A 16,838-nucleotide genomic window follows, 5' to 3' on the forward strand; every position below is an offset into this window, starting at 1 on the left:
TTTATTGGACGCTGCATTAAGGCCCTATTCCACAGAACGATTGTCGGCCGTATTCGGACGATATCGGCCGTTACGGACGATAATCGTCCCGTGGAATAGAAGGCAACGATCAGCCGATATCGTTCATGTCGGCTGATCGTTGCAGCGTTTGTCTTTCAAATATGTTGAAAGACAAACGACTCATACAGCAACGATCTGCTGCTGTCGCTCTGTGGAATAGGAGCGTCGGCAGCAGGTGCTGCTGTATGCTATGGGTTGCCCGGGCGATCTAGCACCCCCCCGCGGCCCCCCCGGACTCACCCACTCGCTGCTGCCGCGTGGCATAGTGGCAGCAGCGAGCAGAGAACGAGGAGCTTGTTTGCTCCTCTAGTCGGCCCGTGGAATAGGGTCTTTAGACCAGGGGCGCCGCAATCATGAGGCGACTTGAATCGTCTGCCTCAGGCGGCGCCACCAGCTGTCTTCGTGGGGGCGGCATTCAGTGGCAGATTATAATATGGGCGGTTCGGGCAGCCGCCCACATTATAATCCGCCACTGACTGTACTGGAGCCCCCCCGCCCCCCGGCAGTATCTGTAATGAGATGCTGTGAGCGGCAGAGACTGTATTCATAAGCGCCGCCCTGTAATGAATCAGCCGCGCGGTGCTGATACTACAGCGCGGCGCTTATGAATACAGTCCCCCCCGCTCACAGCATCTCATTACAGATACTGCCCGGGGGCGGGGGGGCTCCAGTACATGCATTCCACGTCCGTGATCCGACAGGATCACGGAACGTGGAATGCAGCCTTAGTCCCTGGGGTGATGCGCGGCTGCCGGAGGTGTCCCATCCTGTCCCCGGCAGCGCGCGCATCAGAGAGATCCCCGTGCGCCGGAAGTCACAGCCACAGGCACACGGGGAGCTCTCTGATGCGCGCGCTGCAGGGGACAGGACGGGACACCCCGGGCAGCCGCACATCAGCCGGGACCAGACCAGAGAGGCTCGACGGGGGAACGGAGGGCAGGTGAGTTATGTGCTGTTTCTTGTTTTATCTGCTGTGCAGGGGGGGGGGGGGGACCATCTATAAGGGAGGGGGGAAAGAGGGGGACGATCTATAAGGGGGGGGGGAAAGAGGGGGACCATCTATAAGGGGGGGGGACCATCTATAAGGGGGGGGGAGAGGGGGACCATCTATAAGGGGGGGGGGGAGAGGGGGACCATCTATAAGGGAGGGGGGAGAGGGGGACCATGTATAAGGTAGGGGGGGGAAGGGGACCATCTATAAGGGGGGGGGGAGAGGGGGACCATCTATAAGGGAGGGGGGGAGAGGGGGACCATCTATAAGGGAGGGGGGGAGAGGGGGACCATCTATAAGGTAGGGGGGGGAAGGGGACCATCTATAAGGGAGGGGGGGGAAGGGGACCATCTATAAGGGAGGGGGGAAAGAGGGGGACGATCTATAAGGGAGGGGGGAAAGAGGGGGACCATCTATAAGGGGGGGGACCATCTATAAGGGAGGGGGACCATCTATAGGGGGGGGAAGGGGACCATCTATAAGGGAGGGGGACCATCTATAGGGGGGGGAAGGGGACCATCTATAAGGGAGGGGGGAAAGAGGGGGACCATCTATAAGGGGGGGACCATCTATAAGGGAGGGGCGGGAGGGGGACCGTCTATAAGGGGGGGGAAGAGGGGGACCATCTATAAGGGGGGGAAGAGGGGGACCATCTATAAGGGAGGGGGGAGAGGGGGACCATGTATAAGGGGGGGAGGGGGACCATCTATAAGGGAAAGGGGACCATCTATAAGGGAGGGGGAGAGGGGGACCATCTATAAGGGAGAGGGGGACCATCTATAAGGGAGAGGGGACCATCTATAAGGGGGGGGAAGAGGGGGACCATCTATAAGGGAGAGGGGACCATCTATAAGGGGGGGGAAGAGGGGGACCATCTATAAGGGGGGGGGAAAGAGGGGGACCATCTATAAGGGGGGGAGAGAGAGGGAAGAGGGGGACCATCTATAAGGGAGGGGAAAGAGGGGGACCATCTATAAGGGAGGGACCATCTATAAGGGAGGGGGGAGAGGGGGACCATCTATAAGGGAGAGGGGACCATCTATAAGGGGGGGAAGAGGGGGACCATCTATAAGGGGGGAAGAGGGGGACCATCTCCTAAAAGATCAGCACCCTCCTCTCCTGACATCCTCTGTGCTGCTGTGACCTCTCCTAAAAGATCAGCACCCTCCTCTCCTGACATCCTCTGTGCTGCTGGGACTTCTCCTATAGGATTAGCACCCTCCTCTCCTGACATCCTCTGTGCTGCTGGGACCTCTCCTATAGGATTAGCACCCTCCTCTCCTGACATCCTCTGTGCTGCTGGGACCTCTCCTATAGGATTAGCACCCTCATCTCCTGACATCCTCTGTGCTGCTGGGACCTCTCCTATAGGATTAGCACCCTCCTCTCCTGACATCCTCTGTGCTGCTGGGACCTCTCCTATAGGATTAGCCCCCTCCTCTCCTGACATCCTCTGTGCTGCTGGGACCTCTCCTATAGGATTAGCCCCCTCCTCTCCTGACATCCTCTGTGCTGCTGGGACCTCTCCTATAAAGTCAGCCCCCTCCTCTCCTGACATCCTCTGTGCAGCAAGGGACCAAACATTATGTTTATTGGGGACAGCAGTGGGGGGGGGGGCAGTAGTGGATTATAATGTGGGCGGATTGACGGGGGGGGGGGGGCGTCATTCTATAGTTCGCCTCGGGCAGCAGAGAGGCTAGAATCACCCCTGCTTTAGACACAATAGTGCCGATCGCATTCCTATTTTTTGAGTTAGATAACAATACCCATCAGTCCCATCAGACAAAAAGATGGGACACCTACACATTTCACCTACACTTTAAATCCATAGGCATTAATATGGAGTGCCACTTTGCAGGTATAACAACCTCCACCCTTCCGGGAAGACTTTCTACAAGATTCTGGAGGTGTCTGGGACTTTTTGCCCATTCATCCAGAGGAACATTTGTAAAATCAGACACTGATGTTGGGGAGAGGGCCAGGCTTACAATCTCTATTCTAGTTCATCCCAAGGTTTTCAATGGGGTTGAGGTTCAAGCTGTGTACAGTCAGTCATATTCTTGCCTGCCACACTCCCCCTCTATGCCTTTTTTTTTTTTTTTTTTTGCTAATACAGTGGTACCTTGGTTTAAGAGCGTTTTGCAAGAAGAGCTCACAGTTTTTCAAAATTGTTTCTTGGTTTCAAAGCATTGCTTTGGTTTAAGAGCTCCCTGTACTGGGTGGGAGGGGGAGTGGGGGAGGGGCATGATCTGCATAGCAGGGTTTACAGCACTGTACTCTGACCCAGGAAGTCTCCCTAATCTTTCAAATCATAGCAGATCCACTTCAGGCTGGGGCTTACATTAGGGGACAGGACTGTGGAGGTAATTCTAGCCTGTTGTACTACACTACTGCATTATGGGGATCTGCAGCTCCATTCTGTATCTACAAACTGCTGCTGTTATTTCAGGTTGATGCACTTACTATACATTATACTCCACATGCTGATTGCTATACTGTACAGTAACCTATAATATCACATATTCAGCTGTTTCTAAATGTTTGTTTCATTTGTTTTACATGTTATTCAGAATAAAGAAAATCATTATTTTTGGGATGTGGAACCAATTGTCAGCATTTACATGATTTCTTATGGGAAAATTTGCTTTGGTTTAAGAGTGGATTTGGTTTACAAGCACGGACCTGGAACTAATTACGCTCGTAATCCAAGGCACCACTTGTACTTTCCTTTAATACTTTGCAATATAACCTCATTAAAAATGTTTATTTATTTAACCCCTTCCATTGAGTGGCAGCAGTAAGGGGTGATAAGGCCCCTCTGCTGCCACCAAAGTTTATTTCTGGAACTGCAGGGCTGTTTCCACCTTTCCAGATTCCAGTGGTGGTGTGCTTTACACCACTCCATCCAATGTTTAGCATTGTGCTTGGTAATAAAAGGTTTGCTTACAGTTGCTTGTCATAGAAATGGCCATTTTATGCCTATTTTAATGCCAGATAAAATTCGACAGATCTTCGTTGGTTGGATTAGCAACACTGAAATCCAAAATCTATAACCATACCCTCACATTTATACTGCCAAAAATATAACCTGAACAGTACAGGGCATCTGTAATGAACAGTGATCATATATGAATGTGTTAGGCTGACCTCTAGTGGTCATACAGTAGGTAGCAGTTGGGCTTGGCTTAGTAAATCATCACTAGCCAATAATAATTGGATATCAAGTGACCTATAATGTGTATGTTGGCACTAAGCAGTAAATTTTGTAATTGTCTTCATTTGCTGTCCTTCATATTAATAAGTTACATTAACTCAGAGACAGACATGACTGCTAATATTCCCACAGGCTCCAATAGTCATTAAATAGTTATTAGAGACAGTCTGCTGCCAAGGTGTTACGCTTCAGTAAAATATTCAGGATAAAAGCTAACCCAAGAAGCTACAAACAGAATCAAGTTTTTTAAAAAAAAAACGTATTTTCTATTGGCCAGTGCCATTGGGTGATCAGGTGATTGACACCTTGCGGTGAAGATTTTGTCAAAAGTTTTTCTTTATTTACAGGGACATTTTAAGGATCCCATCCTTTTTTTTTCTTTTAATTGTTACCTTCAAAGAACAAGCAACTTTTTTGATGTACTGTAGCCATAGGGCTTGCTTTTTTATTATTATTATTATTATTATTAGTAGTAGTAGTAGTAGTAGTAGTAGTAGTAGTAGTAGTAACATTTAAAGGGGTACTCCCACATTAGGTAAAAAGTAAAAATGCTACAGGAGCATACAGCAATGCTTACCCATCTGCTCCAATTCTGAAATCCATTTGTTTTGTATTTTGTGGTTGTACTTCCTGGTTGAGCAGTTGTTCAGTACAATTACCAGAATGCATTGCTTTCCCTCAGATCTTCATCACAGTCCTCCCACACTGCCTACTCCCCTCCCCCAGCACTCCTGTCAGAAGCTGTTGCAGAACATCTCATCTCACTCATCAGGGAGGTTGTAGCTCCTGCTGCCTTCACTTCCTGCATTCTCTTTCTGCAGCATCATTCATTTGTATGGGAGGTGAGGTGACCAAAAAACAGCAAAAAAAATTATTACTCACCTTTTTTCATTGGATAAATTGGAAGAGGTGTGAGGCTTACTAGGAATATAAACATCTGCAATCCTGGCTGAATAATAAAGCTGGCAACCACGATATACGGAACCTGCACAGTTCTTAAAGGGGTATTCCAAGATAAAACTAACTTGTCCCCTATCCACAGAATAGGTGACAAGTAGGAGATTGTGCGGGGTCTGACCTCTGTACCCCCTGACGATCTCCATATCCATATATTGTTTCGAATAGAGAGACAGGGATGACACGTGACCCATGGCTCTATTCATTCTCCATAGAGCCGCCGGAAAGAGCCATGTGCTCTACTCAGCTCTTTCCGGTAGTTTAATCGGAATAAAAACGAGTATGGCACTATTTGAAACAAGGGAGCCATGGGCCGATATGGAGAACACCTGGGAGTTACAGAGGTTGGACCCCCCCCCCCCCCTCCTCCCTGCATTCTCTTATTCCTGTGGATAGTGGACAAGTTAGTTTTATATTGGAATACCCCTTTAAAGCGACTCTGTACCCAAAATCTGACCCCCCCAAACCACTTGTACCTTCGGATAGCTGCTTTTAATCCAAGATCTGTCCTGGGTCCGTTCGGCAGGTGATGCAGTCCTAAAAAACAACTTTTAAACCTGCAGCCTTGTGCCCAACGGCCGTGGCCTAGATTGTGTATGCATTAGGCTACGTTCACACAGAGCAAAAGGGGCGGATCACGCGAGGAAATATTTCCGCCTGAAATCAATTGACGCTGAATTCTGAGCAGAATATAAGCAGAATGTAAGCAGAATCCCTGTGTATTTCGCTAGGAAAGTGTTCAGCTCGTAATCAGCTCTTGACAAATTCAGCGCGGAATACTCGAGGAGTCCGCGCTGAATCCGCATGCATTCAGCGCTGACATTCGGCGAGTATTTGGCAAGTAAACTAGACTATACCAGAATATATACTAGAACCCTCCTCCACCCCCTTTTTTCCCCATTTCCGCACTGATTCAGCGCGTAATTTTCGCTTGTATTACGCTTGTATTCTGCGCTGAATACGCGCGTATTCCACGCTGAAACAGAAAATCAGAGCCCCATTGGTTTGTATAGGCTTCCGCTAGCGGAAGAATGAACATGTTCATTCTTCTGGCGGAAAGCGGATTATTTCAGTGCGGAAATTCCACCGTGTGAACTGCAGAGCAGAATTTCCATTCAACACAATGGAAATTAGCTCTGCACCTATTTTAACGGCTGAAATTTCAGCACTGATTCAGCGCAGAAATTCAGCTGCTTTTGCTCTGTGTGAACGAGCCCTTAGGCTGGCACACCCTCTCCGTCCCTCCTCCCCGCCCTCCTCATCATTAGGAATGCTCCAGCCAGATTGTCTCCTATTCGTCAGCTGTGTCAGCACGGCACATGGGCTGGATCGTTAAAGCACCTGTGCAATTTTCAGACAGGAGAAAATGTTCTAGGGGCATTCCTAATGATGAAGAGGGTGGGGAGGAGGGACGGAGAGGATGTGCCAGCCTAATGCTTACACAATCTAGGCCACAGCCTAGCACGGGCTTCAAGTTTAAAAGTTGTTTTTTAGGACAATAACTGCATCACCTGCCGAACGGACCCGAGGACAGATCTTGGATTAAAAGCAGCTATCTGAAGGTACAAGTGGTTTGGGGGGTCAGATTGTGGGTACAGAGTCACTTTAAGCCTGCACCCTCTTTCCCCTGCATACATCTCTTGTATATGTGCAACAAATGTTGCCAAGATGTCAATAATTTAGACCCCTAGTTTCACTTCTAACTGGAGTAGATGCTCCAAATGTGTGGCAGGGAATACTTTATTGGATGTTCTCAACTGTAAGACCCTCAGTAAGGCTATGTTCACACAACATATATTTTCGTAAAATCATGGCTGTTGTACAACGGCCGTGATTATTACGAAAATATATGTTACCTCTCCGTCTTTAGGATCCCGGCCAGAGCACATACACAGGGTATACACTCCGGCAGGTATCCCTAGCGGTGCCGCTTACAGCTAGCGTCTGCAGAAAACCATGTCAGGGCACACTGTGGAGCGAGCGGCTTCGGCCGCTCTCTCCATAGCGTGCAGTGGAGAGTTCTGATGGGGGCGTCCGCCCGCATCAGAACCCTGCTGCCGAAAAGATCATCCAGCCGGTGTCTTCTCAGAGACCCGGCCAGGCCACGGAACAGCCTGTCTCTTACACAGTCTGCACATAGCCTAATATTGTAAAGTACAGCTCAGTTATATAACGCATAGATTAATAGAACTAGGCTTTGCTTATCAGGGAGATATTTGGGGAAAGAAATTCTTTTTTTCCCTCTTATATCTGTGAATTACTTAATTTCCTCCTCTCTTATTAGAAACATCTGTCACTATTACAGGGAGGTAACAATTGCTTGCCAATGTCCTTTAGTTATACAATCAGCTGGTTACGTGTTAGGAAGCTGAGACAAGCGTGTGTGTTGGGCCTTGATAACTCTCAGGGGACATTAAATACAGATGTCATGTTGCTTTGTTTTACAGTTTATATGTTGTTGTTGTTGTTGTTGTTTTTTTTTTCTTTTTTCTTTCATATAATTGATTTTCCACTTATTAAAGAAAACCTGTCATTAGCTTTAAAGGGAATGTATCATTAGATAATAAACCTTTGTTTAAAGTGTTTTATTTCAGAAAACTTTTGACCTGTCTAAAGGCCCTATTACACGGAACGATTATCTGCTGTATTCGGCTGATATTGGGCGTTACGGCCGATAATCGCACCGTGCGATAGAAAGCAACAATCAGCTGACATGAACAATGTCGGCTGATCGTCGCTGTCGTTCGTTTTTCAACATGTTAAAAGACAAACGACTGTGATAGCAGCGATCTGCTGCCGTCGCTCTGTTGAATAGGAGCAGTGGCAGCAGACCGCCGCTATTTTCTATGGGCTGCCCGGACGATCACCTGGGCAGCCCCCCCCCGTGCAGCCTCCCCTGCACATACCCGCTAGCTGCCACCACATGTAATAGCGGCGGTTGCAAACAGGGAACGAGGAGCAAACGAGCGATGACAGAGCTAGTTTTCTCCTCTATGTCTCCCCCTGTAATAGGGGTTTTAGGGACGTGGAGGTCTGGGAGCTGAGACCCCTGTGGATTGTTAGAAACAGTAGAGAGAAGCACTTAACTCAGCACTGCTTCTCCCTGATCTAGATCTCTGCACCTTCTCGGCTTAGGAGTCCAATGGGCAGTCCTAACCAGTGACTTATTTAGGTTGTTAATCATTGGTTAGGACCGCCCCAAAGGAGCTAGGATTTAGATCGATATATCAGAAGTGATGCTGAATTAATAGTAATATTTTGAGGCTCTTTCGGTTGTTTTTTTTTTTTCTACCAAAACCAGAAGTGGAACTGACACAGAAAAACTATAGTGGAAACAATTTCGACCCACTGCTGGTTTTGGGAAAAATATTGACCAAAATGATGCTCCAAAATGATTATCAGTTTTCATACTGGCCACTAAGCCTAATATTATGCTTGAAACTTCATGTTCTGCGAAGAAAACTTTTTTTCTAGAATCTCCAGACCATTATCACAGGCAAGATTACAATGAAAGGTAGCGCTTGTATATAGATAACAGAAGATCTCACCTTTAACAATAGATGATGTTCACGGCTCCTGTCCTCCCTGCACAATGATCTCTGCCCAGGTCACAAATCATGTCTAGAAAACTTTCCCATAGAGGTCAATGAGTCATAACTAGACTGTTGTTTCCAATGGTCCATGTAACTGCTCCAAAATACTGTTAATAGAGCAGAAGCTCAGGTAATATGGCTTCCCCCATAATAAAATAATGAACAAAAATGAAATGAAAATTGTTTCCCAAAGTGGGTGATACTGCTTCCTGGGGAGCAGTGGAATGGTCTCTACTGCCATCTCTGTCCATTTCAGGAGCTGTCCAGAGCTGGAGCAAATCCCCATAGAAAACCTCTCCTGCTACACCACTTCCTGCAGGATATGCAGCAGCTAATAAGTACTGGAAGACTTGCAATTTTTAAAGAGAAGTTTTGTAAAGTTTTCTAAACTGTGTGACAACCAGTGCACAGTAAGTAATTAAAACTTTTAAAAATAAAATAAGAGATCTCATACAAAGCAAATTGTACTGTCCTTTAAATAAAACAGCAATTCACCTGTGAATATTGTATACATATATTAATTTATATATCTGATCCATTTTTTAGTACTGTACTACACATTTATTTGTCTTCCAGTGCAAAACACATTTAAATATAAAAGAAAAAAAAAGAAATAATTCTTACAGCTGCTGTGCTGCTCCTGGTCCCTGCTTATTGCGACTTCCTGGTGATTCCAATCAGTGACTGAGAAGGGACTCTGCTGTGGCCAGTGAGTGACCTAGCGGGAAAATCCTGCTGGTATAAAGCATCACTAGAAAGTAGCGATGATGAGCGGGGACTGGGAGTGTTAGGGTTGGTGAGTATAGCTTCTTTGTTACTTTTTTCACTTACCCCAGACGCATATATATATATATATATATATATATATATATATATATATATATATATATATTTATTTATATTTACTCCTGGACAATACCAGTCTTGTAGAGGCCATGTCGTGACAGTTGAAAGCTGTTTCATTGGTAAAAGGCAGACCTGCACAATATTAGGCAGGTATCACACATACCATTTCCTTTTATCGTTGTTTGCTATCGTTGTTTTTTCTTCATAGTAATATTGCTTTGTCTTGTGAAGAGAAGACAAGGGACCATTTGTTATTTTTTGGACTTCATATATTTGGTATTTTTTGGACTTCAAGAGGAGATTTATGAGGACTGGCATACAAGTACGCCGGTCTTATATAAGGCCCCGTCCCATTTTCCCCGGAAGGATTCACTAAGAGGCACACTTTGTTGTCATATTCCTAACTGCGTGCTTGTCAGGCACTCGAGCTCCCCACCTATTAGTGAATCCAGCTGGCCAGGCGCCCGAATCTGTGCCCGGCGTACTAAATCTACACTTGCTCCCAGCAGGTGTAGATTTGGTTTATGATTTAAGCCTGCTCATGATTTACACCATGCCCACCCAAGCTCCCCCAGCCCGCCCATCGGGCGAGCAGAGTGTACAGGAGGCTTACGCCAGGGAGAAGGGGCGAAACTGCACCTTCTCCCTGGCGTACGCTTTGTAAATGTCCCCCCATGTGTTCGGCCACTCTTTTTTCAAACTAGACTACCTTCTTCTACTACAGTAGTCCACAAGTGATGTTTTGCAACAGCTGGAGGGCCATGAATTTGACATCCGTGTACTAGGCTGTGTCCCATTACAATATCCCCTTGCGTTATTAGGCCATGTGCACACATCGTATGAGACCGGCCATTCCGTGACCCAGCTGGGTCACGGAACGGCCGGTCTCTGAAAATATCATCCCGGCCGGTACTGCAGTACCGGCCGGATGATCTTTTCGGCTGCAGAGTTCTGATGTGGGCGCATCCGTGCGCGCCTGCATCAGAACTTCCCACAGCACTGTGGAGCTTGCGGCCGGAGCCGCTCTCTCCACAGTGTGCGCTGACAGTGTGCACTGACATGGACATGTCAGTTGTTTGCGGCGCGGCGAGGGATCCCGGACGAAGCTTATACTATGTGTATACGCCCCGTCCGGGATCCCATAGGCAGCAATAGAACGTAAATTTTCATAATAATCACGGCCGTTGTACAACGGCTGTGATTTCAAGAAAATATATACGTTTTGTGAACATAGCCTAAGTCATCATACTGTCAAGAAAGGTTGCCCATTTACACTGCAGCGTACGCTCGATGGGCTAATAAGAGTTTAAAGGGGTCATCCAGCGCTACAAAAAACATGGCCACTTTCTTCTAGAGACAGCACCACTCCAGTTTGGGTGCAGGTTTTGTAACTCAGTACCATTGAAGTGAATGGAGCTTACTTGCAAACCACACCTGAACTGGAGACAACTGGAGACAAGAGCGGCGCTGTCTCTGGAAGGAAGTGGCCATGTTTTTGTAGCACAGGATAACCCCTTTTATTCAGCTGATGTAGTCACCTAGTCATTAGGTTTGGTACATTTCTCAAACATATGCGGGACCTGATAACATAACAAACCAGGCTTTTTAATAAAACAAAAAAAAAACTCAATCCTTTTTTCTTTTCCAAAGGTTGCAGATGTTTGCTGTGAGTGTAGGGGAATATATGGGACTATAGACTTATATGCACTGTGTGGGGGCTGTAACCTTATTTATATTTCATAATAATACTAAGTATAGACATTTAGCAATCCCTATGGCAACCAGCCGCCATCTTGTTTAAATGGCTGCAACAGCTGTCAAAAACCTTGAAGCGAGTCATGGAACGCAAACTTCCGGGTTCTCACACTAGTAGTTGTTGTGGTCCGCTCGTCCCCCGCCTACTCGTTAGGCTAGCTCCACCCATTTTCAAGTCGCGGCCTCCTGATTGGCTGACAAGGTCTAAACTCCCTGTATGCCTCTCCGTTCTGTGTTCCCTTAGCAAGATGGCTTCTGCTGTCAGTGAGCTCGAGTGCCTGACAAGCACGCAGTTAGGAATACGACAACATGGCGGCCGTCCCTTGGTGAGCCTGACAGAGTGGAGGAACGCAGCCTGAGCGGAGAGGAGAGGCAGAGCTGTGTGGGCGAGGAGGAGGACCAGGTAGGTGTGTGACCAGCGGGTGACAGGCGCTGCGGCAGCTGACGGGGGAGGAACCGCCGCGTGTGCATGGGAACCTATTAGTGACCATCTCCCTGCAGAGGTCTGCACATATATACACACACATATATATATATATAAGTGCCTATAGTGCTATCCTGCTGTGCAAACACTACAACTCCTATCATCCCCTGACAGCCAAAGGTTACAGACCCCTCATATACAATATACAGATTCCAGGGCCCGCCCCTCCATCATGGAGTCCTGAGCAATAAGTTCCCTTTTCCTGCCTTAGGCCCCTTCACACTTAAAGGGGAACTATCAGCAGTTTAGACGGATCTAACCCACTGATAGCGCCCTATAGCGCTGAGGAGGAAGGTGTGTGTCTTATCTTCCTCCTCTGCACTGTTACCGTTTTTCTAGCAGCTTCCCAGAGCACCGTTAGGAGCACTGCCCCGCCCCCTTGGCACCAAGCCCGTTCCTTCTGATGATAATCAATGGAGCGGATGGGGCAGTGCTCTTAACGGTGCTCCAGAGTAGGAGGAAGGTAAGACACATACCTTCCTCCTCGGTGCCCAGCGTGCATTAGTTGATTTTCAGCAGGTTAGATTAGTCTAACTTGCTGACAGTTCCCCTTTAAGGAAAACCTGTCTGGATAGTTTTTCTGACCCATAGGATTCTATTGGGCACAGATAACCTGCAGGATTTTTCCAGAAAATAGGCTCAGAAATGAATAGAACATGTACTATAATGGTGCGGGACTCCGCCACGAATGCCCCCATTGGGGCATCTGGAATTCTGGGTTCATTGCTTGGCAGCCCAGGCAAGTGCTGTTGGCTGCTGACGCTGTCCCTTTAACTGCTGACGCTGTCCCTTTAACTGCTGACGCTGTCCCTTATCAGGAGAAAATACAGTTAGGGTAGCTTCACACGTAACGGATTTGCAGAGGATTTCACTTTGCGAGTTTGCAGCGAAATCCGCTGCGATTCCTGCTACGGTCATTTTCAATGGGGTTACATACCCGCAGCACAATTTTCATTACGCTGTGAGTATGTAACGCCGGCCCCTTTAACCCTCCGCATCATACATTACCTGCTTGGCGCCACAGCTGCATGTGAGGCTCCCGGCTCCCGCTCAGCCAATCAGTGCACGTTCCCTCCCCGCCACTGCGGGTATGTAACACCATTGAAAATCACAGTAGCAGGATTCGCAGTGGATTTAGCTGCAAACTCGCAGCTTGAAATCTGGAAGCAATACACTACTTCCTGCAGGACATACAGCAGCTGATAAGTACTGGAAGACTGGAGATTTTTTTAATAGAAGTAAATTACAGATCTCTGGCACCAGTTGATTTGAAAGAAAACATGTTTTTTTTTTGTTTTTATTTTTGGGTGAACTGCCCCTTTAAGTAATAGTGTCATAGTTTTATTGCATTACCGCTTTCTCTTTCCAGGTTTGGATACCCACAAGAAAAAAATCCATGTTCTTTTCTCACTAGGAAGAATTTCTTATTAGAAAAAAAATGAGGTCTGTAACCATCAAGGATTCTGGCAGCTCTTTACCGAGGTATACACTAATCTATACATCTATATCGGCACACTGCATAGCTTGTAGATTGCCATTAGGTGTACTCCGCCTTAAATGAGGGCGGCATGAACTAGTGACAGAAATGCTGAACAGACTAATGGTGCGTTTACACAGACAGATTTATCTGACAGATCTTTGAAGCCAAAGCCAGGAACAGACTGTAATCCGGGATCAGGTCATAAAGGAAAGACTGGGATGTATCCTGTTTTCAAATCCATTCTTGGCTTTGGCTTCCAAAATCTGTCAGATAAATCTCTCTGTGTAAACGCACCATAACATCATTCTGTTCAGCTGTTCTCCTAATATGGCTAGGTTCACACTGCGTTTTCAGCATCCGTTTAACGGATCCGTTTTTTTTAACGTCCAGAAAAATAGGGTCAGCAACGTTTTTTGGTCCGTTTTGGTCCGCCAAAAAAAACGGATCCGTTTTTTTTTATAATGGAAGTCAATGGAAAAACGGATGCACACAAATGAATCCGTTTTTTGCAATCCGTTTTTCATGCGTTTTTTGCAAAAAAACGGATGCGTTAAACGGATGCTGAAAACGCAGTGTGAACCTAGCCTATGCAGGAGAATAGGCTTTGTGCCACACCCCTCCCCCCGCCCTCCAGCTGCTGAATGACACTGCCCTGCCTATACACAGTATATACATAGAATAGATAGACAACCGCCAATCAGCAGCCCGTAAAGGCCCTATTACACTAAACGATTATCGGCCGATAATCATCCTGTGTAATAGAAAGGCAACGATTAGCCGACATGAATGATGTCGGCTGACCGTGGTGTCGTTTGTCTTTCAACATGTTAAAAAACAAACGACTGTGATAGCAGCGATCTGCTGCCATCGCCCTGCGGAATAGGAGCGGCGGCAGCAGACCACCGCTATCCTCTGTGGGCTGCCCAGCTGATCTAGTGATCACCCAGACAGCCCCCCTGTACTCACCCACTTGCTGCCGCTGTGTGCAGTAGTGGCGACAGCGAGCCGGGAACGAGGCGCTACTCTGTAGCCCCGTGTAATAGGGGCTTAAAGGGACAGTGTCACATTTTTGAAAATTTTTTAATGAAAAGTACTAAGTATAAATGAGTCTGTTGGATGTTTTTTTTTTTTTTTTTTATGTAGTGTTTCAGTATTTTTTTCTAAAATGTATTGCTGCACAGGGGGCTGCCATGTTTATAGTGTCTGTGTGTGACGTCATTTCACGACACACACACAGACACTATACGGCACCTCCACATCATTGAAGTGAACCGACGGAGTCCGTCTGGTTCACTTCACTGGAGGCTCCGTCACTGTGTACTGCGCATGTGCATAGACATGCGCAGTACACAGCTACAGTACATGGGGCGGGTGGCGGCGCCATTTTCTTGAGGTCCCAGCCCGAGAATCGGGGAGGAGAGAGAGACCGCACAGTGATTGTACAGGAGAACTGTGTGCAGCTCTCTCTCCACCCCCGCCCCCCGCCGGAGGGGGAGAAATTGAATAAACTTTTGCTTTGGGTGCCGGGACATTGCTATCACCCAGCAATGTCCCGGCACCAGTCACCGCAGCTCTCTCCTTCTTTCCCCCAGCAGCAGCTCAGCAGCGTTCTGTGGGGGAACAGGTTTAGAGATGCTGCGGGGGAAAGATGGAGAGAGTAAGGCTGATGGCAGGGGGAGCAGGGCACAGCAGCGTCTGCTGCATGCTGTCCCCCCTGCGGCTGCCGGACCCGAGAAAAATCCTATGCAGACCTGAGAGGGATCCGGGCAGCTGTCAGTGAACCGGGCCGGCGAGGACTGGTGGTGCGCGGGGATCCCCCGCTCCGGGCTGTGACAGGAGTGGAATGCAGCCTGGGAGATGGGGCAGCCCCGGCGTCCACCGCCCGCCGCCGCCGCCGCTGTTTCCACCTGGTGGCCCTGGACGCCGGGGCTGCCCCATCTCCCAGGCTGCATTCCACTCCTGTCACAGCCCGGAGCGGGGGATCCCCGCGCACCACCAGTCCTCGCCGGCCCGGTTCACTGACAGCTGCCCGGATCCCTCTCAGGTCTGCATAGGATTTTTCTGCCCCATTAGACCCCCGATGCTAAATCCGGCCCTATCACCTCCTCTGTCACCCCCATCATCCCCTCACCTCCTCTGTCACCCCCATCATCCCCTCACCTCCTCTGTCACCCCCATCATCCCCTCACCTCCTCTGTCACCCCCATCATCCCCTCACCTCCTCTGTCACCCCCATCATCCCCTCACCTCCTCTGTCACCCCCATCATCCCCTCACCTCCTCTGTCACCCCCATCATCCCCTCACCTCCTCTGTCACCCCCATCATCCTCTCCTGTCACCCCCATCATCCTCTCCTCTGTCACCCCCATCATCCTCTCCTCTGTCACCCCCATCATCCCCTCACCTCCTCTGTCACCCCCATCATCCCCTCACCTCCTCTGTCACCCCCATCATCCCCTCACCTCCTCTGTCACCCCCATCATCCCCTCACCTCCTCTGTCACCCCCATCATCCCCTCACCTCCTCTGTCACCCCCATCATCCCCTCACCTCCTCTGTCACCCCCATCATCCTCTCTATCACCCCCATCATCCCCTCACCTCCTGTCACCCCATCATCCCCTCTTATGTCACTCCCATCATCCCCTCCTCTGTCACTCCAATCATCCCCTCACCTCCTCTGTCACCCCCATCATCCCCCTCCTCTGTCACCCCCATCATCCCCCTCCTCTGTCACCCCCATCATCCCCCTCCTCTGTCACCTCCATCATCCCCCTCCTCTGTCACCTCCATCATCCCCCTCCTCTGTCACCTCCATCATCCCCCTCCTCTGTCACCTCCATCATCCCCCTCCTCTGTCACCTCCATCATCCCCCTCCTCTGTCACCTCCATCATCCCCCTCCTCTGTCACCTCCATCATCCCCCTCCTCTGTCACTCCCATCATCCCCCTCCTCTGTCACTCCCATCATCCCCCTCCTCTGTCACTCCCATCATCCCCTCACCTCCTCTGTCACCCCCATCATCCCTTCACCTTCTCTATCACCCCCATCATCCCCTCACCTCCTATATCACCCCCATCATTCCCTCACCTCCTCTGTCACCGCCATCATCCTCTGTATCACCCCCATCATCCCCTCACCTCCTCTATCACCCCCATCATCCCCTCACCTCCTCTGTCACCCCATCATCCCCTCTTATGTCACTCCCATCATCCCCTCACCTCCTCTGTCACTCCAATCATCCCCTCACCTCCTCTGTCACCCCCATCATCCCCCTCCTCTGTCACCCCCATCATCCCCCTCCTCTGTCACCTCCATCATCCCCCTCCTCTGTCACCTCCATCATCCCCCTCCTCTGTCACCTCCATCATCCCCCTCCTCTGTCACCTCCATCATCCCCCTCCTCTGTCACCTCCATCATCCCCTCACCTCCTCTATCACCTCCATCATCCCCTCACC

The 16,838-nt window shown here is 48.9% G+C and overlaps 1 protein-coding gene across 3 annotated transcripts in view; it reads left to right on the top strand.

Moving 5' to 3' along the window:
* Positions 1-11,609: 11,609 nt before the first annotated feature.
* Positions 11,610-16,838, top strand: part of EZH1 (enhancer of zeste 1 polycomb repressive complex 2 subunit) — a 38,785-nt gene continuing 33,556 nt past the window's right edge. The window contains exons 1-2 of one of the 3 annotated variants that reach the window (XM_069953958.1): positions 11,610-11,823; positions 13,270-13,382. In XM_069953958.1, the coding sequence (XP_069810059.1) occupies positions 13,339-13,382 (44 nt within the window). In that variant the 5' untranslated portion in view covers positions 11,610-11,823; positions 13,270-13,338. The remainder of the gene's footprint in view (positions 11,824-13,269; positions 13,383-16,838) is intronic. The other 2 variants (XM_069953957.1, XM_069953959.1) reach the window with 2 other exon arrangements.

The sequence above is a fragment of the Dendropsophus ebraccatus genome, chromosome 14, assembly GCF_027789765.1.
Source record: "Dendropsophus ebraccatus isolate aDenEbr1 chromosome 14, aDenEbr1.pat, whole genome shotgun sequence".
Taxonomy (NCBI): domain Eukaryota; kingdom Metazoa; phylum Chordata; class Amphibia; order Anura; family Hylidae; genus Dendropsophus; species Dendropsophus ebraccatus.